This window comes from Pogona vitticeps, chromosome 1 (assembly GCF_051106095.1).
Source record: "Pogona vitticeps strain Pit_001003342236 chromosome 1, PviZW2.1, whole genome shotgun sequence".
NCBI classification, from domain to species: domain Eukaryota; kingdom Metazoa; phylum Chordata; class Lepidosauria; order Squamata; family Agamidae; genus Pogona; species Pogona vitticeps.
The window spans coordinates 270364905-270390569 of NC_135783.1; the positions used below are offsets into that span (position 1 = coordinate 270364905).

The following is a 25665-nucleotide window of genomic DNA, read 5'->3' on the forward strand; positions in this document are numbered from 1 at the left end:
GCAGTAAACACCACAATACAAGGGTTTCCTTCCCATTCCTCTCCTTCTGACGTCTCTTCTAAAAGCAAGAAGTGGTGATAAAAGCACAGCATTGCTGTTTGGCAAAACAGCAGGACTGGGTTTTGAAGAAACAGGCTGGAAACAGGGTTGGGGAAACAGGCAGGGCCAGGGGATTTTTGCTGGTTGTTGAGGACCACATCCCCTCAACTGCAGCATTTTGAGACCAAACTCAACTTATGTGTTACTAAGCAGAAAAGGCCACCACTTCCCCACCCTAACTCCTTCCTGAACATGTCCTTTTTGCACCCTCTTTCCACCACAGAAGATGCCTGAACCTACCCTTTGCCACCAGCTGCCTGTCCCTGGCAATTCTAATGCTGACAAAATGTCCTCCTCCTTTTTTTTTTAAACTTTCAGATGTGCCACAAACTCCTGCTGCCTGTGGCAGTCGTGGCACAGGGCCGTCTGACCTCTTGTGACCGAGAGACAATAGGCTCTGTTAAAATTCAGGCACATGCATGACACTATGTATTCCTTTTGCTTCCAGTAGTGTTTTATTATGGATGTTGTGAAAGGGACCCAAGAAAGCTTCATGTCCAAGTTCCCTCCAGTTTAAAACTGGAGTCAGCTATTTCTCCCCTTGGACTGAAGCAGTTCTGATGCCTTTACGCCACTCACCTTGACGAGACAAACTCTTTACTTGAGGTGAATCAATAGGCTTGAGACTCAAGTTTTCCAAGAGATCCTCCAAACTCTCCGATTTCACAGGCGTCATGCTAAGTAATGCTCTTTGCTCCTGTCTGAAGTTAAAAGAGGGGGTGATCACTTTTTTTCCCCCAGAGAGGTCAAAACAGCTGGGTCAACACGTAAACCTTGAACTCACCATTACCTCAACTGAAGGGCAAAGTAAAACACTCATTCCAGTTCATCATAAAAGAAATGAAAAGTAGGAAGGCATCCTTCAGTGCCAAAAGCTTCCACGTTTTTGGTCATCTTTTGGTTGGTGTCATAAGAGATGCAAATTTTGGCATCCAAAAGCTACCACTGTTTATTTTTTTAATGCAGAACCAGCTTCCCTTAACTGAGCCAATCTGTCGTAAGGGCTCTAACTAACCTGGAGCAACTGAGACTTTGTCCCAGGACACCACAATTGAGAGGGCACCAAAATCTAGAACTGAATCTATTGTGACTGATAAGAAAATAAATGGTTTTTGCTACATGTGGTAGCAGCAGACACAGTAACACTGGGCAAAGTAATGGGATATAAAGATGAAAGAAATTGTTATATGAGACAAGGTAGATTTACAAGGAGCTTTCTAATACAACTCTAGGCATGTTTACTCAAAAGTATGTTCTGCTGACGTGGGACGTGGTGGCGCTGTGGGCTAAACCGCAGAAGCCTCTGTACTGCAGGGTCAGAAGACCAAGCAGTCGTAAGACCGAATCCATGCGACGGAGTGAGCTCCCGTCGCTTGTCCCAGCTCCCGCCAACCTAGTGGTTCGAAAGCATGCAAATGCAAGTAGATAAATAGGGACCAACTCAGTGGGAAGGTAACGGCATTCCGTGTCTAAGTCGCACTGGCCATGTGACCACGGAAGATTGTCTTTGGACAAAATGCTGGCTCTATGGCTTGGAAACGGGGATGAGCACCGCCCCCTAGAGTCGAACACAACTGGACAAAAATTGTCAAGGGGAACCTTTACCTTTACCTATGTTCTGCTGATGTCAGTGGGTCTTATTCCAAAATAAGTGTGCACAGGACTGCAAGATTCAGTGCAGGAGCACTTCTGTCTTTCCTGATGACAAATACTTGATATCACAGCCCACATCAGAAAATGAACTGCTATTTAATTTATATAAAGCAGATCCTAACTATTCATCTCAGCTCTGAAGAGCCCCAGACTATGCTAGGTTCACATCCCATGAATATTTTCTGCACACTCTCAACCTCAATTGTCTGCTCCTCTAGAATGAATCACAAGACTTTTTAAATATAAGCTAAGATCTCTGTGCACAGTTTAGAAAGATTATCTCTCAAATTCCATTTTCTGTGTCACTTGTGTTATTCAAGTCTAGGACATTTTATTTCCCTCTTCACTTCTCAGGCACATGTCCACAGCAGTGGAAGTAGGTGCTCCCAGTCCATTTCTCTTCAACATTTCCATGTAGCATAAGTGAACAGACTTTCATTTTGTGCATATTCCAACATATTTTGCTTTCAAACAGTAAAGATTCAAGGGGCAAAATTATTCCAAAATAGGCATGGGCAAAGCGCTGCATTCTGCAGATTGGTAGATTGCAGCTCCCAGCTTTCTGCACTATTGGCTATGACTAATCAGAAGTCAGTCTCACTAATGATAGCCGCTCAGAGTGGTACCGACCTACCAGATGGGCGGGATATAAATCAAATAAATAAATAAATAAATAAATAAATAAATAAATAAATACATAAATAAATAAAATGATGTAACTACATCTGTGGAAAATGCAGATGGATCCACTGTGAAGTCACATTTCCCTGGGGCTAATATGCTTTAACCAACCACACAGGAGTCAGCACAGAAAGGGGAGGAAATTAAGTTTGCCTGCAGCTTGTTAACCATTTGAACCCTCTCCTTCCCACACTTGGTGCCTCTGTCTACTTGTTTTCCCTTCCTTTCCTGTTCTGTTTCTTTCCTTTCCTTTTTCTTCTTCTAAAGCCTTGGTGTCCTAGTGCTAGGACACAATGTGACCAAACAGAGAGGAAAAAAGCAACAAATTGGCACACACAGACAGAGGAGATGGCTTAAGGTAGCTCTGCTCTGACTCCGCCTCTTGCAATTCTGGATAGTCAGAACAGAGCTTCCTAAAAACTTCCTTCTATCACTCTGCCAATTCCTGACTCTCCCCACCCACCCCTTGGGTTGTCTGACTAACTGATCTAATGCTAGATAAGGAAGGAAGGAAGGAAGGAAGGAAGGAAGGAAGGAAGGAAGGAAGGAAGGAAGGAAGGAGACCCAGGTACCAGCTAGAATGGTTTTCAATACGATGGTTACAAACCCTTCCACACTGGCTCAAATTATCACACCACCTGATGTAAATGTATTCAATTCCAAAAAATAAAAAATAAAAACCCAGAAAGTCCAGAAGTGGATGAAAAATTTAGGGATTAGGTGGGAAAACTCCAGGCTGATTCCCATTGACTTTTATGGAAAATCATACCATCCCAATCTCGGAATATTTCCCACATTGTTTGCCAATGTAGTCATACCATTATGTTATAGAAGGCTGAGATAGAGTTTGATTCCATATAGGACACCATCAATTGGACTATACTAGTTTTCTTTTATTAGACTTGAGATGTCACCCATCTTGGTTCAATTCTGTGTTGTCAGGTTTCGGATAAGCGATGCTTCTAATCAGCAGGCGGAACTCTTCCGTATAGTTCGCAATCTATCCAGAATTGGTCAGGGTGAAGGGCCTCCCCCTAGCACAGGGGTCAGGGAACTTTTTTACCTTTTACCCCCCCCAAAAAAATTTATATACGTTGACATTACCCCCCCCGGCTGTCACCGCCCACAGCCAACCGCCCGCCTCTGCGCTTGCCTGGGACCTGTGGCTGCTGCCTGAGCAGCCAATCTGGAGCCGCCACGCCAGTGGGAAAGCGCATCCTTGGTGAGGGGAGGCGGGCACCGCAGGGCCAGCAGGTCCACCGGCCATGATCTCAGGTGAAGTGGGGCAGGAAGGGGGCCTCCTCCCCAGCGCAACAGGTGGGTGGGTGCAGGCAGGAAGGAGAGTCCTGGCCAGGGCTCCGCTGGGCAAAGAGACCAGCTGGCCTGGTACGCTGCCCTCCCCTCCACTTTGGAGGTGAGGAGGACAGGCAGGTGCCCTGTGCAGTTCCTCGCCAGGGCTCGCTCTCCACGCGACAGAACGTCCGCCTACACACAGCATCATCGGAAATAAAATGCCTGGGGGTAAAGTGCCTGCTGCAACCGTCCTCATTACCCCCAGGATTTTCGTTTTTACCCCATTTGGGGTAATTCACCCCTGTTCCCTGACCAATGCCCTAGCATCTCACCTGACCAGTTTGCAGCATTTTTTAAATCCAAAGTGGAGGCCATCCGCCGTGACCTTTCTCCTTTTTAAAAATACAATGGATCGAGCCAAGATGTCCAGCGCTCCGCCTTGCCCAGTTATTCTCGACTCCTTTCAGCCTGTGACACCAGATTTGGTGGACAAGGCGCTTGATCGCTGTCAGGCCACCACCTCTTCTCTCGACCCTTGCCCGGCCTGGCTACTCAAAGCAGCCAGGCCGGTAACAACTGAATGGGCCACTGCAATAATTAATGGGTCTCTCCAGGAGGGCAAGGTCCCCATCGCCCTCAAGGAGACACTCATTAGGCCCATTAGGAAGAAACCACATTTGGCGGCGGACGAAACTGGCAATTATAGGCCCGTCGCCAATGTTTCCTTCCTTAGCAAAGTGGTTGAGAGAGTGGTGGCAGATCAGCTTCAGGCGCTCTTGGACGAGACCAATGCTCTGGACCCATTTCAGTCGGGCTTCAGGCCGTGCTATGGTACAGAGACGGCACTGGTCGCACTGATGGATGACCTGTTGAGGGAGGCCGATGGGGGCAATATGTCCTTGTTGATCCTCCTCGACATCTCAGCTGCCTTGATACCGTTGACCACGGTATCCTCCTGGGGAGGCTCTCCGAGTTGGGAGTCAGTGGCCTGGCACTTGCCTGGCTCCACCCCTTCCTGGAGGACTGCCCCCAGAGAGTACAGCTTGGGGAGAATGTCTCGGCCCCATGGAATCTCAATTGTGGGGTTCCACAGGGGTTGATCATCTCCCCAATGCTGTTTAACATCTATATGGGGCCGCTGGGCTGGGTCATCAGGGGGTGTGGGGCATCGTGTCATCAGTATGCTGATGACACACAGCTCTACATCTCCTTTACACCAACTTCAGTGGATGCCGTCCGGTCCCTCCAGCGCTGCCTGGAGACTGTACTGGAATGGATGCAGTCAAATGGACTGAGGCTGAACCCGGACAAGACGGAGGTCTTGAGGGTGGGTGGCCCTTCTGTCAGCGGCATAGGTGACTCCCTCACCTTTGGAGGGACAACCCTTGCCGCAAAGAGTGAGGTCCGCAGCTTGGGGGTAAATCTGGACCCGACGCTTACCATGGAAACCCAGGTGGCGTCCGTGGTCCACTCCGCCTATTTTCAACTATGGCGGATTGCCCAGCTGCGGCCGTATCTTGATGGGGGGGCCCTCACTACTCTAGTCCATGCGCTCGTAATCTCGAGATTAGACCATTGTTATGCACTCTACGTGGGGCTGCCTTTGAGGCTGTTGCGGAAACTTCAGATGGTCCAGAATGCAGCAGCCAGGCTTCTTAGTGAGGTGAGAAAATATCAGCACATCTCCCCCACTCTGGTTGCACTGCACTGGTTACCTATCCATTTCTGCATCGACTTCAAAGTATTAATGATTACATATAAAGCCCTAAACGGTTTGGGACCTCAATATTTGGCAGATCGCCTCCTCCCGCCCAGATCTACCCGAATCACCCGACATAGCCAGCGGGGACGGCTGAGGGGCCTGACACCGAGAGAGGCCCGGAAGGAGAAAACTAGCAACTGGGCCTTCTCGGCGGTCGCCCCTCAGCTGTGGAACACACTCCCCACCGATATCCGGCTGGCACGCTCGCTGGGGGTTTTCAAAAGTCAATTAAAAACTTGGTTGTTTAAACAGGCCTACCCCCCAGTCAATTAAGTCATTTTCCTTTTCTTTTTCTCTATCTTTTTTCTTTCTTTCTTTCTTTTGTATACCACCATCTTGGAAACCTTTTGTTTAGAACTAATTAGCATAAATGCATTTTATATGTTTTTTAACTTGTTTTAACTGATGTAAGCCGCCCCGAGTAGACATTGTCTAGAGGGGCGGGGTAAAAATCGAATAAATAAATAAATAAGTGGCTCTTAGTTGCCAGAACAGTATGAACTTTCAGTCCTTTAAAATCTCCCTGAAGGTTCTTCTCTCGTTACTTCTGTATTGTGAGGTTAACAGGTGGTGACCACTGACCAAACATTTGGCCTTCTTAGTAGCGGCAACCCGAGTGTGAAATACATTGCCCAGAACCACCTGTTTAGCATGTAGTTTGCAAGCTTTCAGGAAGAAATAAAACAGTCCACCTCTCCCAAGCTTTTTAATTAGATAATGGATTTTATTTGTTTAGCTCTTTCATTTTTATGGAGGTTTTTACTTTTACAAATGCTGCTTTTATTCCGGTTTCTGATTTTATTGCCATTTTACTGTGTTTTGTTTTTAATTTAGAAAGTTCAAATGATGTTGCTAGGCATCTTGAAAGCTTTTATACTAAAAGGGGAAGCCTATGTTTTAAAAAAGGAAGTAGAATAAATAAATGAAACACATTTTCCTTGATTCAGCTAAGGCAAAGTTGCAGGAATTTGTGGTAACTGTGTTAGCAGAGTTCAACAGGCTAGTAACATGAGCTAATGACTATGAATCATGAGTAATCATTCAGGATGCTCATGGTAAGGTGAAAGGAAAAAGTTTAGTTTATTGCTCAAAAAGCAATTCCTGATAAAGACTTCAGTGCAAAATTACTTAGAATTGAATTTTGTACATTGAAGAGTGCTGAAGGCTGTCATGGAGGTTCCCTCACATCTCTCCAGCTGTTACAGAAGAAGGAGAAAAAGGGCAATGGTGTATTGGTGAGTGTGGAAATGAAGATGCTCATTACAACAGTCTCTGTAGCTCCCCACTGACAAAAGTCCAGAAATGCAGGCAGCTGAATCCATCTATATTAACAATTGAGAAACTGGACTTTTGTAAAGCTAATACAGTAGATCAATAGATTAGTCTTGAGAAAATCTACTTCCTAGCTACTGAGAATGTTTCAGCTAATGTTATGAGGGAAAGGAAAGCCTCAGGGTAGTTGTGGATAATGACACAGTCCCTGCCAATCTGAAAGTCCTGGGGCTTCACCCCTGTGCACTCTGGCTCTACTCTACTACTAACAAAGGCCAAACAAACTCCTATTTGAAGAGGAAGGGACAATAAGGCAAGAGGAAGAAAGCACCAATCTACGAGTGGTACCTTTCAGAAAATGAAGCAAAGCTAAGGTAGCTCCCCCCCCCCTCTCTCTCTCTCTCTCACACACACACACACACACACACACACACACACATGTACAAGCACCCACTTCAAATGTAACTTTGTTATAATTACTTTAACAAAGTCATGTGCGGGGGGAAACAAGCTTCAACCCATGTACTCCTCATACAAACTGGTGCTGACATATTTCCTAAAGGAAACAACTTCCGTCAAATTGAGCCTGCTATTTACACAAGTTTATTCAGATCTTTTAAAAGACAGCCACCATCTCCTTTTCAGAAATACTGGAATCCTGTCCCCGTGCACCACTGAGCAGGCACCCAGTCAAACAGTAACGGTGATGAATGCTCATCAATGGGTGGGGAGCTTCGCTCTCAGCCTTGCATTGAATCACAAGGTCAGTGGCACTGAGCAAAGTCCACAGCATGTTCCAGGAGAACACATAGATCTTCCTCAGTTGTTGACTGTTGAACAGCTTATGTTCACAGTTTTGCCTTCCGCTGCTGGACTGCCTATCTCCCCCCCCCTTTTTTTCAAGCTGTAAGTACACAGTGTTATGGATTACAGCCAGCATAAAGAATTACAAAATCCACTGCCTTGAGATCCTTTCCAGAGCAGTCCAAAAGAAAAAGCTGCAGTGCTCTACCGACCCTCTTCCGGGATCTACACAAATCCAACCACAGCAATAAGTTAAAGTTGCACACCAAGCTGCAATGCTCCAGCCCTAAACATGCCAGCTACAAAGTCCCAATGCACTCTGTAGGACTTAATTCCCAGTTGGTTTGTTTAGGGTTATGCTCAGAGTCATGACTGATGGAAGATGACTGGCAGCCCAACAGGAGCTGAAACCAAAGTCAACAAGAGCCAGAGCCAACTATTTCTGGTTTTGTCTCCTGCCTTGCAAGGGTGCTCAGTACAATTGCGCATTGCTTAACACAGGTAAGAGGAAACTCTGGCCCTCCAGATGTTTCACATGACAGCACCCATAGATCTTACTGCTGGCCATTCTGGCCAAGGCTTCTGGGGATCACCTTTACTGCTCCTTGTAATGGTTTTTAGTGCTTGCTGATAAAATTAAGTAGCCCAGGTTGGTGGAAAGACTGTTCTTGCCCACCACTGCTTTCAGAGGAAACGAGGCAAGCCCATTCCGCAAAGAGTGGCTTTGGAGAGTGAGTAAGAGGCAAGCCCATGCTTTCTTCTGGATTTGTTATAAATGAGGAAGCTGCTGATGCTTGTAGGCAGCACCACATTTGCCACAATGGATTGATTACCATGGATAATGCTGCATACAAGTCAGAAGGGAAACGCAACCACTCAGCCTTCAGCATTTTATATGGAACTCACCTTTGACGTATGAAATAGCTGCCCTCCTTTCCAAAGGGACTGTCCACCTGATTAGCTGTATTTGGGAACCTGTAGAGGCTGCTGCTGCTATCCTCAAACACTGATCGCTTGTCTTTTCCAAAGACCCTGGTAGAAACTGCCTCAAAGACTTTGTAGTCCATCAGTGCCTGACACACTCTCACCACCTTTGCTCGGGAAATATCCACATTGCCAAAATATTTGTTCTGGAGAAGGTGGGAGTAGACGACATCCACCGCATCGGAGCCAATAAAGCAGTCATTATAACATTTCAGATTTTGCCGTCGTTTCTTCACTTCCACTTGGGTCTCAAGTGCGTTGATAATGCTGCTCCAGACGTATGTGGCTCCAAATGGTCTCTGTGCCAAGCTGAATCCTGAACAAGGAAGGCAGGAGAAGAATTATCATATGTGTTTTGGTTTGGGAAGCTGATTATGGGCTTATCCAACATACTTATGAATCTTTTCCCAAAATATGCCCCATTTATCAAGAAATTATCAATTTGACTTTGAAAATTAGTTTTGCTCCTCATTTGTTAATGTACTAACAAGACCCCCAAATCAGTGGATGAGGAAGATTGTAATAACAGTTGTGCACACACACACACACATTCTCACATAGTAAAGCCATGGTTGGAGCCCATTAAAAGTATAACTATCCCCAATGAAATAGCTGTGACAGGGCAGAAGAATCTGTTCTGCTATCTGTTTCTCATAAGCCCTACTTAGCTTGGTTAGTAGGGAGCAATGATGGAAGCAACAGGTCATCAATATCTAAAGGGCTGGAGGTTCCCCACCTGGGGCTATAAACGTTTTCCTGGGAGTCCTACCACAAAGTAACTCTGTGGTTACTTTCATTACATACATGTTTATTCTAGATAATTGGTAAGTAACACAAACACTTGTGCTCACATAATGCTCACTCTAAAACCTACTGAAATTTCATGTTATCCTCCAATCCATACTTTACTTCAACTAGTCTAGCCAATGGTAAGTGGTCATCGGAGGTACACTTCAACAACCTCAGAGTATGTTTGTTCAGTCCTGCTTTCCATGCACTGAAAACTGTGGCCAGGACCCCTGGCAGTCATGCCGCCTAGAAGTAGACAATAATATAAATGTGCTTTAATTTTTTTTTCCCACCCTTCTGGAAGGAAGTATCCAAGACTTCCTTGCAGAAGGGGCGTCGGCTTCAACAGCAATCTCCACTTGGATAGCGACAAGTAGGGAAGTACAGTGAAATATTGCCAGGAGAGATGGTTGCTGAGTCAGAATTGAACATGATTCTGCACTGTATTATTGCATAACCATTCACTTAAAATGCTTGTCAAATAGCACAGTTGTAGAAAGATTTCTGCCTGCCCAAGGCCTTTGAAAGCAGCCACTACTCAGTGTGGAAGAGAACACAGTTCCCCAAGTTGGTGCCTACCCATATGTTTTGGAGTGCAAATTCCATCAGCCCCAACTATCATGGCCTATGATGAGGGATAATGGAAACGGAGGTGGATATCTGTTTCAGAAAAGCTAGAGCTGAGAGGCTGAAATTAGGTAGTTGTGCATAACTGATAGTTGTGATTCAGCATAAGGCTGACTTAGTATAAGCAAGCTTCATACGTTCACTAATGACAATTTAAAAAAGACTACAAGGGAAATAGAATGAATACAGGATGTAAATACACTAAGGAATATTAACATACATTGTTTATGGTATTGTGTTGGGGTATCATTTGAAATGGCAGGGTAAAAAAATATTGTATTGTAAAAGCATGTTTTTGATTCCTGTTTGTGCTTTGTAAATGCACAAAACTAATTGACATGAGATGGTACGTTTATTACTAAAACTAATGATTCAATACCAAATGCTTTTAACTTACCTAGTACACACACTTATTTAATTGTTTATGGGAGCAACTTGTATGTAAAAACCCACAAGCAGGCCATTGATATAAGTACAGTGGACCCTTGACTTACAGACGGCTTGACTTACAGACTTTTTGAGTTACAGACTTCTCTGGCCGCAAAATTTAGATTTGACTTGCAGACTGAGATTTGACTTACAGACCAGAAAAAAACCAAAATGGAACAAAAACGGCCTGTTACGGGATTAATCGGTTTTCAATGCACTGTAGGTCAATGGAGACTTGACTTACAGACTTTTTGACTTGAGAACCGCCTTCCAATACGGATTAAGTTCTCAAGTCAAGACCCCACTGTACCTCTGAGAAGTACTCATATTCGATTGAAGCACTAGGGGAAGAAATGTGAAAGCGCCCCTTGAAATAATTAAATGTCATATTTAAAAATTATGTATCTGGCCAGTAAATTTAGTATAAATTGTTGTATTTTGCTTGAATTCACTTCTTTAAAAAACTTCTATTTTGTGAATGTGCGATACTGCGCTTCTGTATCCATGATTCAAAATGCCAGGAAATGACCCAATATTGCTGCACAATATTGTGTCCATGTTGCAAGCAGGAAAAAGAATGCCAAGCTTTACATAGCAAAGGGCAGCCAGAATGTTACCAACACTCATGTCAGCAATCAATAAGGTTTACAGGAGGACAGAACCAAAAACAGCTGGGATAGGCTTCAGTCCCTCTTTGCTAAAACATTTTGAAGGGCTGTTTTGGACTTAATAAAATTATGAAGCAAAAGTATGAGTAAGTGCAACACATGCAATGGATAAACATTCACAAAATGACACAAAGCAAAGGGAAATCCCAGAAACGGATTCCTTTTTTAATTCAGTTAACCACTTCTCACCCAAATACAAAGCAAATCAGGGCTATTTTTGACAAGTGTGAATGGTCATGAGCACAAGAGGGTATCCTGTAGGCCATCTTGACTGCTGCCATGGATGTTGTCAACATTTGGGCTGCCCTTTGCTATGTAAAGCTTAGCATCCTTTTTCCTGCTGGCAATGGAGGTAAGATATTGTGCTCTAATAATATCAGACAATTTCCTAGTGTTTTGAATCATGGGCACAGAAGGAAAATATCATAAACCAGGGTTTGTATGTTTGTTTTTTGAAGAATTGAATTTCCTGGCTTTTTAAAAGTGAAATTTAAGTATATATACACTCCACACAAATTCCAACAGCACCTTCCCTTATGTAAAATTACCCAGTACTACCATAGAGGATCCCAGAATATGAGCACGTGATCTGTACTATGGTTGCTGGGAGGGACAGAAGCAAGAACAGCTGGGATGTGGCTGTAGTTCCTCTGAGCCAAAATATTTTGAAGGACTGTGTTTGGACTTAATGAAATTGTGAAGTTAAGTGTGAATAAGTGCAACACATACAATGGAAAACATACACACCCTTTAACCTCTCAGGTAAACTATTGTTGCCATGCCTGTTGCTCCGCAGAATGCAGTCTAAAAAGCTATGTTTTAATTCCCAAACCCTTTGTTTGGTTTGCAACCTGAAGAAGAAAATCTGTATCAGACCAAAAGCTCTACAAACATGCTGTGTGCCATGTTTTCTAAAAGATGCCCCCTCAATTTTTGAAATATAAAAAAGGGAAAGGTGGATGTTTGCAAAGATTATCACTAGAAACCAAGGTCACAATCATCAGCGAAGAAAGACAGGGACAAAAACCAACTTGTTTTAAATGTGGTGCTGGAGGAGAGCCACACAGATACCACAGACAACCAGAAAGGCAGAAAAGTGGGAGCTCAATCAAATCAAGTGTGAAATCTCACTAAAGCAAAAAATAAGTAATTGGAAATTATTTTCCCTCCAACATATAGTTAAAAAAAACATATGACCAGAAAATATTATATTTCTAGGAAAAGTGGTGGTGGTGGTGGTGGTGGTGGGACAGTAGGAAAAGAGGAAGACCTAACATGAGATGTGTTGACTCAGTAAAGGAATCTAAAGCTGTTAGTTTGCAAGACCTGAACAGAACTTACTGGAAAAGACTATACAGTATTTCAAGGAAGGGAGAGGTAATAGGAAGAGAGAACAAACTAACATAAGATGCTGTTGGTTTGCAAGGTCTGAGCAGAGCTGTTAATAACACTTGAAAGGTCATTATCTCATATAATCACCATATCTCAGAAGTGGCATGATGGCACATAGTAACATTCTGGAGTATTTTTCTTAATTAACAAACAACTACTGTATATAGCGACAAGATAGGTGGTATGGAGACTATGACAAAATACAGGCATCAGAGCTCTGCTAACATCTAGTAAGACCATTCCCAGTCACAAAGCAAAAAATAGTAATTTCACAGTTTAAATAACTGAGCTTCTGAATATTTTTTTCTCTATTCTTTTTGAAATATATTTTAAAATATTTTTATAACCAGACACAGAATTCCTTTGTAATGCCTGTTTGGCTAGTGAAGAGTTTAAAAGTTGTCCTCACGGAGTTAGTTATTTGAGCCCAGACTAACAGGGTCAAAAGTTCATATTGCCCCAGACCTGGAGCTAATTTCTTGTATCAAGACCCATGGGGTCACGAAGAGTCGGACACAACTTAATGACTAAACAACAACAACTCAAGAGCCTGGTCTCAGAAATCCTGAGAGAAACTTTGCTAAAAGCACTCAGGACTGAGACAAAATCAACTGCTTTGAGTTTTTGTAATAGGAAAATATTTGGAATATGTCTCACAAAATTGTATGCTAATTTCCTGGAGATATCTGGCAGAATGTGCCTTTCTGGAGGACTGTCACAAGCCTTTGTGAATAGGTTGACTGTCACTCCATTAGTCTCTTTAAAGCAAGCCTAGGCCTTTGGGTGGTTTTTTGTTGTTTTTTTCTTTAAAGAAAACCTGTCTTTTCATGATAGTTCTGTGATTTTTCATTGCTCTGCATCCTTCAGGCAGGAAGTGGCAACAATATATCTGCTTCACAATGCTCTTGCTGGCAAACCTGTTCCACACATGCTCAGTTTGTAATAAAGTAGTTGTTTTTCTCATTTGAAAGGCCTTTTTTGAGGATAAATATATCAGTCCCTGCAACCTGGATTCCTTCCAAATATAAAAAGCAGTGGATGTCAACCATTCTCTTCAAAGATAAGCAAGTCCGGTCTTTTCAATTTATTTGATCAGTTTTAAGTCTAAGGACTTTAAAAGTCACTTGTTTCTCCAGGGGGGATGGGTTAGTTTTACTGTTTAAAAAAGCATAATTATAAAATCCTTTGCCCAAATGCCCTTAAATATGGCACATGACAAACGCAGAGTGTCTGCTAGATCTATGCCAAATTTGACACTGATTCAAAGTTATAGTGTTTCTGCTTGGGCTGTCCCCATTTTTAGAAGTGCCTTATAGAATGCTGATTTCTGACTTCAGCACAATAACATCACTACATTCTCATGCAGTGATAATAACAGTTCCATTTCCTTATTTTGTACCTGCCAAATGATAAAGTAAGCAGTACAGCTATTCTTATTAGCCATACCAAATAGACTCCAGGGAAAACTCTGTTTATTAGCAACATTGAAGCCAAGGCAGTCTCCCAAGAAGTTATCCAGACTGTAAGGAAAGTACTGTAGATCATCTCCAGGAAAAAGGTACACAAGAGACTGTATTCTGCACATTCACACATCTGAGCACCCTGCCCTGAATCACACCCCAACAGTAGAGCTTTTTACTGTTAATATAAACAGTTATTTATTAATGGTTTGTTTGTTTTAAAACAGTAACAAATACCACACAAAGAAAGCATGCAACATGCTGATTAGAATGTGTTTGTCAGTAACTTTGGTGAGCAGTTCAAATATAGAGAATAAACCAGTACAGAAACACACACACAGAGAGAGAGTTTTAAAGAAGTAGAGCATAAATGTGAGGACAAAACAAGGAGAGTATCTTGCCATCCAGAAAGGGCTTCATTCCTGAAACAAGGAGAAGGCAGGGAATCATGTCTTCTTCTCCAAAGACAAGGGTGCAAAATGGTCTCACAAAGGTTCCACCCATCCTAACCCTCAACAATTCCTGGACTAACTACAGCCAGCCTTTAAAACAAAGTCAATGAGAGGAACAGCCAACCAGTTTTCTACACCAGAGACCATTCTGCCAGGTCAGAAGCATCAGACAGACCAGGAGGAAGGGTGGAGGACAGCCATGCCGGGGGGGGGGGCACATGTACCTCAGCTGGAAGAAGTGCACGTCTCTGCCACCACCAAAGGGGCCCAACCCACGAAGAGAAAATAAGTTCCTTCAGAAACAGGAGTAGACCGAAGTCATTCAGGGCTACTCAGATCTTCCGGCAGCGTTAATGCAGAAAATGTGACAGGCATTGGTCAACCAGCCTAAAGACCAAATCGGTTCGCCCAGTTGTTTATTTCCCACAGTGCACAGCCAGATAGATGCGCCCTTTGGGGGAAGTGACAGCTTCCCCTCCCATTCACCAAAAACGGGGAAAGGTAATTAAACCTGACCCAAATGAAAGGAGGTGGTGCGTGTGTGGAAGGGAGAGAATGGAAGGCTTGGGGTTTTTACGAATCTGCCCCGGGAGGAGGATTCGCCCATTAAAAGCAGCAAGAGACGGGTCGCTCCGAAGCACCTGTGCTGAAGTCCTTCTGGCTTCCCTTTTTTCACGGTTCCCCTCCCCCCCCGTCCCCACTCCCGTTTACGTCCTTGATTTAGGTAAGAAAGCAGACAGGTGAGCCAAAAGGGGAAACGTCGTCTTCGCAGCTCGGCCCCTGGTTCGGGTCCTTTCACAGGCTTCCCTTCTGGAGGTCCGTGCCTCACTCACTCACTCACTCACTCACTCATTCACTCACTCACTCTCACACACACGTTTCTTTAGGAATGTAACCCGAGAGTCCGCCGTTACCTGGGGGCTTGTTAGCCGGGCTGTACATCGCGCGGAGATTCAAAGCTGCCGCCCTCTCCTTCACCTTCGCCATGCCCGCCCGCCCGCCGGCTTCAGCCAACGCGTCCTGGGGATTAAACCCGGTCCGGCTCGTAGCGGCGCCTTGGCAGGGAAGAATAGGCGGCGCCTGGGGCCAGTGGCCTTCCCTTATTGGCCCAGATACATTCTCGGGGCGGGGCCTATCGTCCACTTAACATTCCACATAGAGGACGTGGGAACGGAGGGAGGTGTGTTGCGTGTTTGGGGGGGGTAAGGTATGCAACCTAGTTTTCACGCTTTACATGTAGCGCTAGGTGCTAATATATTATAGACCGCCTTCAGCGATGATCGGAGGCATCGGGGAGGAAGGTGGAGTTCTGTATACTGTATCTCAATTACTGTACTTGGGTCGTTGCACTGGTGGACTTGCTGACGAAGTCAGGAAAGATTTATAAAAGGTGCCCCTCCTATTTAAAGTGCTATAGCTCGTTACCTGGGTCAGCAAGGCAGAGGAACGAGTGGGTGCCAGACCAAACCAAGTCCAAACTATTTCTGGAGGCAAAAATAGTGAGTCCTCCTTTGGGCACATCATGAGAAAGCAAGATTCTCTGCAAAAGACAGTAATGTTGGGAAAGGTGAAAGGCAGCAGGGAAAGAGGAAGACCAAATAAGGAGATGGACTGCTTAAAGGAAGCCACAGGCTTGAGTTTACAAGAGCCCAGGCAAGCCAAGCAGTTGAGGACAGGACATTTTGGAGGTCGTTCATTCATAGGGTTGCCATTAGTCAGAGATGACCTGAGGGCCCATAAACAAGTGATAAGTAATTTGGTGACTGGCTTATCATCCCGTGAATGATGATGGCTCACGAGAGAATTGAACCTGGGTTTCCTAGGTGTCGGTCTAACATGCTAAGCCTTTGCAAAACCAGGATATTTCAAGTCCCAGTTCAGCACTTTTGACTGCTACCAATACTATGGCACTATAAATGTCTAAAGGCTGAAGTAAAATAATTATTTTGGTTGTAAGGAAAAAAAACCTGATCAGAGTAACACTTAAAAGAGCTTTAGTCTGTAATGTAGCAATGCCTAGAGTTTAAATGGAATCAAGACTCAGCCATGGACCTTTTTTTAATTTAACAGGTCAAATAATATTGAAGAGAAGAGTATGCCTGAGCATGTGAAGAGGAGCTTTCTTTCTCTAATTACACAACAAAACATCACATTATAGGAACATAATTTATTCAGTGCTGCGCTTCAACTCCTGTTCATTTCCCAGAAAAATTATTGACTGTTGTGGCCAAAGCAGCTTCTTTTCCAAAGGTGATCCTGAACATAGATTGCAGTATCTAAATAATTAAAAATTACTCTAGGTAATCTGTTCAGCTAATGCCACATTTGACCCCCAGGGCAACCCTGGACATATCCCTAAACATTAGGAAGAACTGGAATTTAAAACAATTATCACAGATCAATGAAGCTTTGAGTTAGTTATTTTCAGGGACTTGTTGAAGCAAATGTTTAACAAATCTGAATTGCAGTTTACTTTGATTATACCTACCATACTGAGGCAGTGGAAGACAGGAGGGCCTGGCCTGCTCTGGTCCATGGGGTCATGAAGAGTGGGACACGACTAAACAACAACAACCATATTGAATTTATAGGCTCCAGTAGCAGCAGAGCAACCTATACAGCAAATTGTTAATGAAGTAACAAGCCACAACCCAACCCTATAAATTCTGCTTGGTGTGTTAGAACATAGAGAACTCAGCCAGCACATCACGAACTACAATCTGTGAGGACACTGCAACCTCTGTTGTGGTTTATTAGATACAATGCAGATGTTAGCACAGTTCTCAGCGTCTTTCTTCAGAAGAAGGGTCACCATGTTCATGGATCCAGAATTAGCCATGCTTAAAGTAGTCCCATCGATGTCAGTAGATCTTTTGTTAAGTGTGATTAAGTCGGGATCCAGATGAATAGGGATTACACCCAAATCAAGTGCACATAATGGAAAGCTGAATGAAACAATATATCTTGTAGCATTTTATCTGCATGAATAAGTGTATTAACCTTCTGTGTCCAAAATCAAAGTTGGGTAATACCTTTATTTAATTAAAATTAAAATTATTTATTCATTGAAACACTAAAATATAGTAAAAAGGTCAGCTTTTATGTCTTGCAGATGCTTCATCATGCTTGGCACCATAGAACTTAAGCAGAAGGGATAAAATAAAGAGGTTACCTACCTGTAACCATAGTTCTTCTAGTGTTCCTCTGTGAATCCATACAATTGGGTTGTTCTGTGCCTGCGCTGAACGTCTCGGAATTTTCTAGAGTTTAAAGAAATGTGATTAGTGGGACGTTCCCCCATGGAGCGCATGCTCCACCCATCCTAAGTCCCCTTAGTTCCTGATAAATGTCCACCGGGTAAGAGAACTATTTAAGATAAGAAGTTGGCGTGGAGGACAAATATTGTTGAGTCCTTTGAGAAATCCTTTTACAGTCGGGTGAGAAAAGAGTTTAGCTGATTTAGAGTTGAGAGGTTGATGAGCTAAGATAGCTGAGATATACACTTTCAGAGTGGAGTAAGACAGTCTGAAGTTGAACAGATGAAGAAGGAAGCTGAGTAAAGTTCTCAAGGAGAATGGTGTTGCAGGTCAGTTGTTTGAATCAGTGAAGGAGAGGAATGCCTTCCATTTATTTTGATAGGGCTTTCGAGCTCGATCAAGCACGTTCTTTATAGGGGGAGTATCCTCCAGGCTGTCAGATTCAGAGATGGTATGTTTGAGTGGTAGATCATTCCGTTGTCCTGTGTGAGAAGATTGGTGATCAGAGGGAACCTGAATGCGTCTGTTGACATCGACGTGAGGTGAGTGAACCACGGTTGCCTCGGCCACCATGGGGCCAGGAGGATTGCATAGGACGGGAACTGTTGGAGTTGAATGATAGTCTTCTGTATGAGTGGTATAGGAGGGAATAGATAGAGTAGGTCCCTGGTCCCAGTTTATCATGAATGAGTCTCCGATTGAATTCTTGTCGGCACCAGCTCAGGAACAGTAATGTTGACATTTGGCATTTGCTCATGAAGCAAAAATGTCGATGGTAGGAGTGCCCCAGCGGTCGCACAAGAGATCGAAGATGGTATCATTTAGGGACCATTTGTGTGTCCTCGATGTCAAGCGGTTGAGGTAGTCTGCGAGGGAGTTGTGGACTGCTATCAGGAAGATGTGATGTAGATAACACCATTCCCATAGTTTGATGGTGAGGTACAGGAGGGATAAAGAATGTGGGCCTCCCTGTTTGTTCATGTAGTAAAGGGCTGTAGTATTGTCTGTGACAAGTTGGACTGTATGTCCTGTGATGAGTGGCAGGAAAGCGTGAAAGGCTCGGATAATAGCTAAAAGTTTGAGATGATTGATGTGAAATAATTTCTCCTGATTTGTCCATAGGCCATGAATCTTGGGATGCAGGCAGTGTGTTCCCATCCCGACGGGCTGGCATCAGTGGAAACTTGTATCATTGGTTGAACAGGAAGAAAAGGTCTTCCAACAAGTAGATTTGGGAGAAACGTCCACCAGGTGAGTTGACGCGCCAGTTTGGGTGTTACCGTTAGTCGCATAGATGGGTGGTCCATCACAGGATCAAATAGGGACAGGTACCATGATTGAAGCTATCTCATTTTGAGTTAAGTGTGTTGTATGATCGAGGTTGTCAAAGCCATGAGTCCGAGAAGATGTTGTACATGATGGGCTGGTATGGAGGCTAGAGGGCGAAAGGGTTGAATGGCCTTTTTAAATCTGAGGATCCTTTCTTGTGGAAGGAAGGCTCTGGCCTGTAGCGAATTGAAGAGGGCTCCGATGTAAGTGGCGTTTTGAGAAGGTTCAAGATGTGATTTTGTGAGATTCACCTTGAGACCGAGATCTCAAAGTGTGTCGAGAGTAAGATGGGTAGCTCTGATGGCATTGTGATAAGATGTTGAGCCTGTTAGCCAGTCGTCTATGTAGGGAAATATGTTGATACCTTGAAGTTGAAGGTATGCAGCATCTGGTGCCATGCATTTTTTAAAGGTCCTCGGTGCTGTGGAGAGCACAAGAGGGAGAAAGCAGAACTGATATGTGGTGTTGTCGAACTGGAATCAAAGAAACTTGTGGTGATATGGATGAATAGAGATGTGGAAGTAGGCATCTTGGAGATCGATCACGATGAACCAATCTCCCTGCGAAAGGAGAGGAATGATAGTGTCTAATATCAGCTTTCTAAAGCGTAAAGGTCGAATAAATTTGTCGAGATTTCTGAGATTGAGTATAGGATGGAGTACTCCATCCTTTTTGGGTACTGTAAAGTATCTGGAGTAGAAGCCGTCATGTAGATCAGATAAAGGGGCTATGGTTATGGCTTGTTTTTGGAGAAGAGAGACTTCTTTTTGAAGGACTGTATAATATGGGGTGGTGGTGCTGCGGGCTAAACCGCAGAAGCCTTTGTGTGCTGCAGGGTCAGAAGACCAGCAGTCGTAAGATCGAATCCACGTGACGGAGTGAGCGCCCGTCGCTTGTCCCAGCTCCCACCAACCTAGCAGTTCGAAAGCATGCAAATGCGAGTAGATAAATAGGTACCACCTCGGTGGAAAGGTAAACAGCGTTCCGTGTATAGCTGCGCTGGCCACGTGACAACGGAAACTGTCTTTGGACAAACGCTGGCTCTATGGCTTGGAAATGGGGATGAGCACCGCCCCATAGAGTCAGACATGACTGACTAAATGTCAAGGGGAACTTTTACCTTTATCAATAATATGGGGACATCTGAGAAAACTTCATGTGTCTTAATACATCAAGCTCTCAGATTTGGGATGCTCCTGAATTCACCACTGTATCTGGAACTCTAGGCTGTGGTAGCCACATGTACAGTATGTTTGCAACATTTCAATCCTATCAAGCATGGAAATGGAAACCCATTCATATGTTGCTTTCAGGATTAAATACTGTAATATACAGTACTCTGCACCTGGTAATTGTAATAGCATTTGCTGGATACAAAACTTAGCATTTTGTCTTCTAATGGGAAGGAGACCATCTTGTCAATAGACTGATACTCTCAAGATCACAGCATTTCCGCTGACTCTAAGTTGAATTCAGATTTCTGGTTTTGACTTAAACTCTTATAACTTGGATTAAGTCTGTTTAAGAGGCACTCTTCACGGTTCGCAAGATCAATAGAGAATGCCTTCTTAAATTTACAGTCTATATACATCACAGAATAGCAAAGATTGAGTTGCTCTCAACCTTTACCCCCCAAATGTTCTGAACTCCAACTCACAGAATTCCTGACTGTTGCCCATGTTGGCTGATGCTTCCAGGAGGTGAAGCTCAGAACATGTGGAGAGTTTGGGATTAAGAACTACAGAAATTCATAGCTGAGGAAGAATGAATCTCAGAGACTGTTTCAATGATGCTGTCTTCGTGCAATTCTTTCATATCTCGGCAAAGCTGAAGGGTTTTTAGAAGCAATAGAAGAATTATCATTTGATTTGGATTCATGCTGGATAACAGAGCCAAACTAATAAAGAAAGTAAGGAACTTTCCCACAGTTAACATGGCTAAGCATTCAATGTTAGTATCTCTCACAGTGTTTCTTTGATGAGTTTTTTTATTAGTGTTTTACATTTGGTGTTAAATTTTTCACTGGGTTTTATCTCAGCTGGGTTGTGCATTCTGCTGAGCAACCTTTTGTAATCCACCATCAGTCTTCTGCTGAAAGGCTCTTTGATCTAGTAAAGGCTTCCATCAAGAGGATGGAAAGGGAAGCAATTTCTTCCAAATCGCTATAGCTCTCCACAGCCTTCCAAATCTGCTCCAAGGGACTGGAGCTCCCTTCAAAATAGCTAAGGAAATAACATGATTTAGTCGCTGGATAGAGGAGAAAACTGCAAAACTCATCTCCTTCCCTATTCCAAGATCTATGTGGAACAAACCTTCCAACTGGAAGATTGGGACATCAAGTAGAAACCATCCATGGGACTTAGATATACTTTAGTAAATACTATATGCATCGTTACTGTATAATTGGGTTTTTATGGTTGATTGTTTAGCATTTGGAACTTGGTACAATGATAATAAATCTTAAATCTTTGCTTTCTTGTGAAAATCTTTGATTATTTGAAATAGAACATCATCTCCGTCTTTTATCTCACAACATCAGAAGCAGGAAGGCCCTAAACGGTCGAGCCTTACAAAACCAAAAGAGCACTGGCAGCTCTTTTTTGTTTTTAAGACCATTGTCCTGGATGCCATGCTGAGTTTTTTTTTCCTGGGCTTTCCTTTTGTCTCCTGACCACATGGCCTGGGGGTGGGGCCTAGGGGTGGGACTTCCTGCTGTAAAAGAGTATGTCCCAGGACCCTGGACTCTTTTCCCTAGGAAGCTGGGCTGAGGGCGAAGGCCAGGTCTGTTTGCATGGATGCCATGCTGAGTTTTTTTTCCTGGGCTTTCCTTTTGTCTCCTGACCACATGGCCTGGGGGTGGGGCCTAGGGGTGGGACTTCCTGCTGTAAAAGAGTATGTCCCAGGACCCTGGACTCTTTTCCCTAGGAAGCTGGGCTGAGAGCGAAGGCCAGGTCTGTTTGCATGGATGCCATGCTGAGTTTTTTTTTCCTGGGCTTTCCTTTTGTCTCCTGACCACATGGCCTGGGGGTGGGGCCTAGGGGTGGGACTTCCTGCTGTAAAAGAGTATGTCCGAGGACCGCGCGCCTAACGGCGCGTGTAATTCTCAAATTTTGTATCTGGCCTTAATATGGTAAATAGGAAAGCCAATTAGATTTGCATAAGCCGGGGAGTTAGGAAAGTTTTAAGGATCAGATCATACTCTTGCACTATTAAAGAGCAGGCCGGGTAGATGGGGCTCGTCAGCCATGGAAGGCAGCCCATCTAGGAGAAGGGAAACTGCGATTTCAAACCTCCACTGCCTTGTGGCTATATCCACTCGTGGAAAAGGCTTCAGGAGCTAACCTCGAGGCAAAATCCGGAGCTGGAGTCCCGAAGGCAGCTCGTGTCGTTCTGCCAACTCCTGCGACGTTGCTGGAACCAGTCGTATTGGCTCTTGCCTTTCCATTGGATCATTTCAGCAATGTGGAGAGGGGGGATCTGCTGCTTGGGTAACAGCCTATCCTCCATATTACCTTACCTGGGCTTCATGCTCTGGAGAGGACACTCCTCGATTCAGAGCATGTTACCATAGTCTCTCGAGACTGAAGGATGCCTATGAATATGGGGTATTTTTTATTCTTCCAATTGGTGAAGAGGAATTAAATTCAATATAGTAACCATATTGGACAATAGAGAGGACCCACTGATAGCTAGTTATAGATTGCCATGCATGAAAGAATGGTCTTAGTCTTGTTTGAAACTGAGTTCAAGAATGGAAAGACGGTAACTGGAGTTTATGGGTTTTGCTTACCCTTCTTTAGAGGCCAGCAAAAGGACTGGTGGCGTTGTTGTTGCTAGTTCTGAAAGGACGATGGTACCAAGGTTGAAGGTCCTTGAAATTTGTCATATGATTGAGGTTTATATTGTTGATATGGCTGAAATTGTTGGTATGGTTGCTGATAGAATGGTTGTCATCAGTATTGTGGATGTTGGTATTTGCAAGTCTGTTAGTTGAGTAGGATTGGGCTGTCTTGCATATTTTATGAAGATTTTCCATTACCTAGTCAGATTTTTGATTAAAGAGTCCAGTTCCATCCAATGGTAGATCTTCTATTCTAGATCTGGCATCGTCCGAAAGTCCAGTAGATCAAAGCCATGCATGGCGCCATAAGGCGACAGAAGTGGCTAGAGACTTAGATGCAGCATCTGCAGTGTGGTGAGACGCAATTCTTTGCTGCTTAGCTAGTTTAGAAGCTTCTGTATGAATGTTGATGGCTTCTGTTCTAACTGATTCAAGAGCTGATTCTAGTAGAGGCAGAATTTTGTTTCATAATTGTCTATCGTTTGCTCCCATTGCAGCTTGATAGTTCGCCATTCGCATTATGAATGAAGTGAGAGAATAGAGTTGTCTGCCAAGTATATCTAGTTTTCTTCCTTCTATGTTTGTGGGAGCAATGTTATGAGCTCTTGATCGGTTGGATTTGACTATTACTCAGTTCGGTGTAGGGTACTTAGCGAGAAAGCCAGTATCGGGTCCATGTATCTTACAATGGTTTTCAGTATGTCTGGAAATCTGTAAATATGAGGGAGGTTTGTCCGAAGATTCTTTGATTAAATCAAGCATGGCTGGAATGAAAGTCAGGCTGAGCGGAGGTGTTTTGTCTTGATTGATGTCATCAAAGACCAAGTCGGGTTTAGCTGGTGGCAGCTCCTCGATTTCAAGTTGTAGGGACTTCACCATTCTCATAACCAGTTGAAAGTACTAAGTTGACGGAGATGGCGGATGGTTCTCATTGACACTGGAAGTCAGTATAGGTAAGTTTGATGGCTACTCCTGTGATGTATCTGAGCCAAAGCTTTGAATACATGAGGAGGATGAAGATGGAGATAGGTCTCAGTGTTGATGGTCATGCAGGAGGAGACTGAACTGTAGAAGGAAGGCGTGTGGGGCATCTTTCTGTATCGGTAGGAGGAGGAGGGGGACCTTTATAGGTAGTGGTGACTTGTAATGATGTTTGAGGGAGATCTTTGGAAGACTATTTGGAGCGTTTGGACTTGGAGTAGTGAACAGTCGGTGAGGAATGTTTTAGAGTCACTTTGGCTGGAAGAGTAGAATAGGCCGGTATGGAAAGTTGAGATCAGTATCATTGTCGAGGGGAAGATGGAGAGAGTGACAGTGAATATCAAGATGGATATGGCAGGGTATATTGGACTCGTTTGGGTTCCTCATAATATAGTTGTTCTTGAGGATCTTCAATTATGTAAGGATCATATTGATAGTATCTCTCTCTCTATATATATATATCGTGATTATTGTGGGCAGTAGTAGTACTTCCAATGTGGAGGATCGTACCAAGGAGGTGATAAGTGTTTTAGTTTCTCTTGGTGTTTCCTCAAAGAGTGTTGTGGTGACTCAGAGCCAGAAGGCTTGATCGGAATTGCCTGCCCAGATGATGCAGAGCTCGAATGGACCGAGGCTGGATTGCACATCAGCAGGAGAAAGGCCAACACTACACGACAGGCTACCAGTTGAGGCTGGAGCTTGGGCCGCAGGTAAAGGGGGGGGTCGTCTCTCTCTGATGTGGAACCTGGAGCGTCTCTTGATTATTCTTCCATGATAGGAGATGGAAGAGTTGGTTGTGGTGGGTCGAGATTAGTTGATTTGGTGTTTTTTTTTTTTGATGTCATTTTGTATTTTTAGAGGGGTCTAGAGCTGTAGTTAAGGTCTTCGATGTCGACACTGACTTCGATGCGGACTTCTCCTTGGAATGCAGAGAAGGAGTCATGGAACTGGGAGCTGGCATGGGTGGATTTTGCCGCTCTATTTCAGTGTCCGGTGACCGTGTAGTCTCCATAGAAGCTGCGGGTGGGTTGAGAGATTTCTCCCAAAGGTAAGACCTCAGTCTTTGGAGGCAAAGTTTAAGGGCTGGTTTTGTAAGCCTCTTGCATGCGGCACAGGAATGGGTGGATGTTGTTCTCCCAGACAAAACAAGCAGCAGTCGTGCCCATCGGTTAGCAGGATTTTGTTGGAGCAAATCACGCACCACTTGAAAGGGCCAGGACTGGCCATAAAGAGCGGGGAGAAAGGGAGGGAGAAATGGTTGGGCGGGGGGGGAAGGCAAAACATGGGTAGATAAAAAAATGGAAAGAACTCACAGGGAACATCGAAAGAAAGTACGATAGTACAACTATGATTGAAAATAGAATATGTATAATTGATTAGAATGCTCTGATTAGAATGCTCTATTTCTCCGAAAAAGGGCTGATCGACACAGCGGAAAAAAGGAACTGAGGGGACTTAGGATGGCCGGAGCACGCGTTCCATGGGGGAATGTCCCACTGATCACAGGTCTTTAAGCTGTAGAAACTTCCAAGATATTCACCACAGGTGCAGAACGACCCAATTGTGTGCATTCACAGAGGCCACGAAGAACATTTGGACTGCAGGATCTGTAAACACTGTGGTGCTCACCTTGAGGATGGCTCCTACAGGACTCTAAAGCTCATTAATGTTACAATAGTATGATTTTCAATTTTGCACATTGACCACAAAGCCAGCCAGCCAGCTCCAAGTCACATAAACCAATAGATTTGTTGCAGCATTTACCACTGGGAGTGATTAAAATAGTCCTTGGTTTGTTTCTGATCCTTGCATGTTTCTTGGAAGCCCAAATTCAAGAAATTAAAAAAACAATTCTAAAATCACAAAAGTGATAGTACAAAATTACCCTGCTG

General features: G+C 43.9%; 1 protein-coding gene across 1 annotated transcript in view; it reads right to left on the reverse strand.

The window, feature by feature from the left end:
- The window catches only part of DEPDC7 (DEP domain containing 7), a 28221-nt gene extending 12779 nt beyond the window's left edge, over positions 1-15442 (reverse strand). Inside the window, exons 1-3 of the mRNA XM_020795598.3 lie at positions 15280-15442; positions 8471-8864; positions 679-800 (exon numbers count right to left, since the gene is read on the reverse strand). Coding sequence (XP_020651257.2) covers positions 679-800; positions 8471-8864; positions 15280-15352 — 589 coding nt within the window. The 5' untranslated portion in view covers positions 15353-15442. The remainder of the gene's footprint in view (positions 1-678; positions 801-8470; positions 8865-15279) is intronic.
- Positions 15443-25665: the final 10223 nt, after the last annotated feature.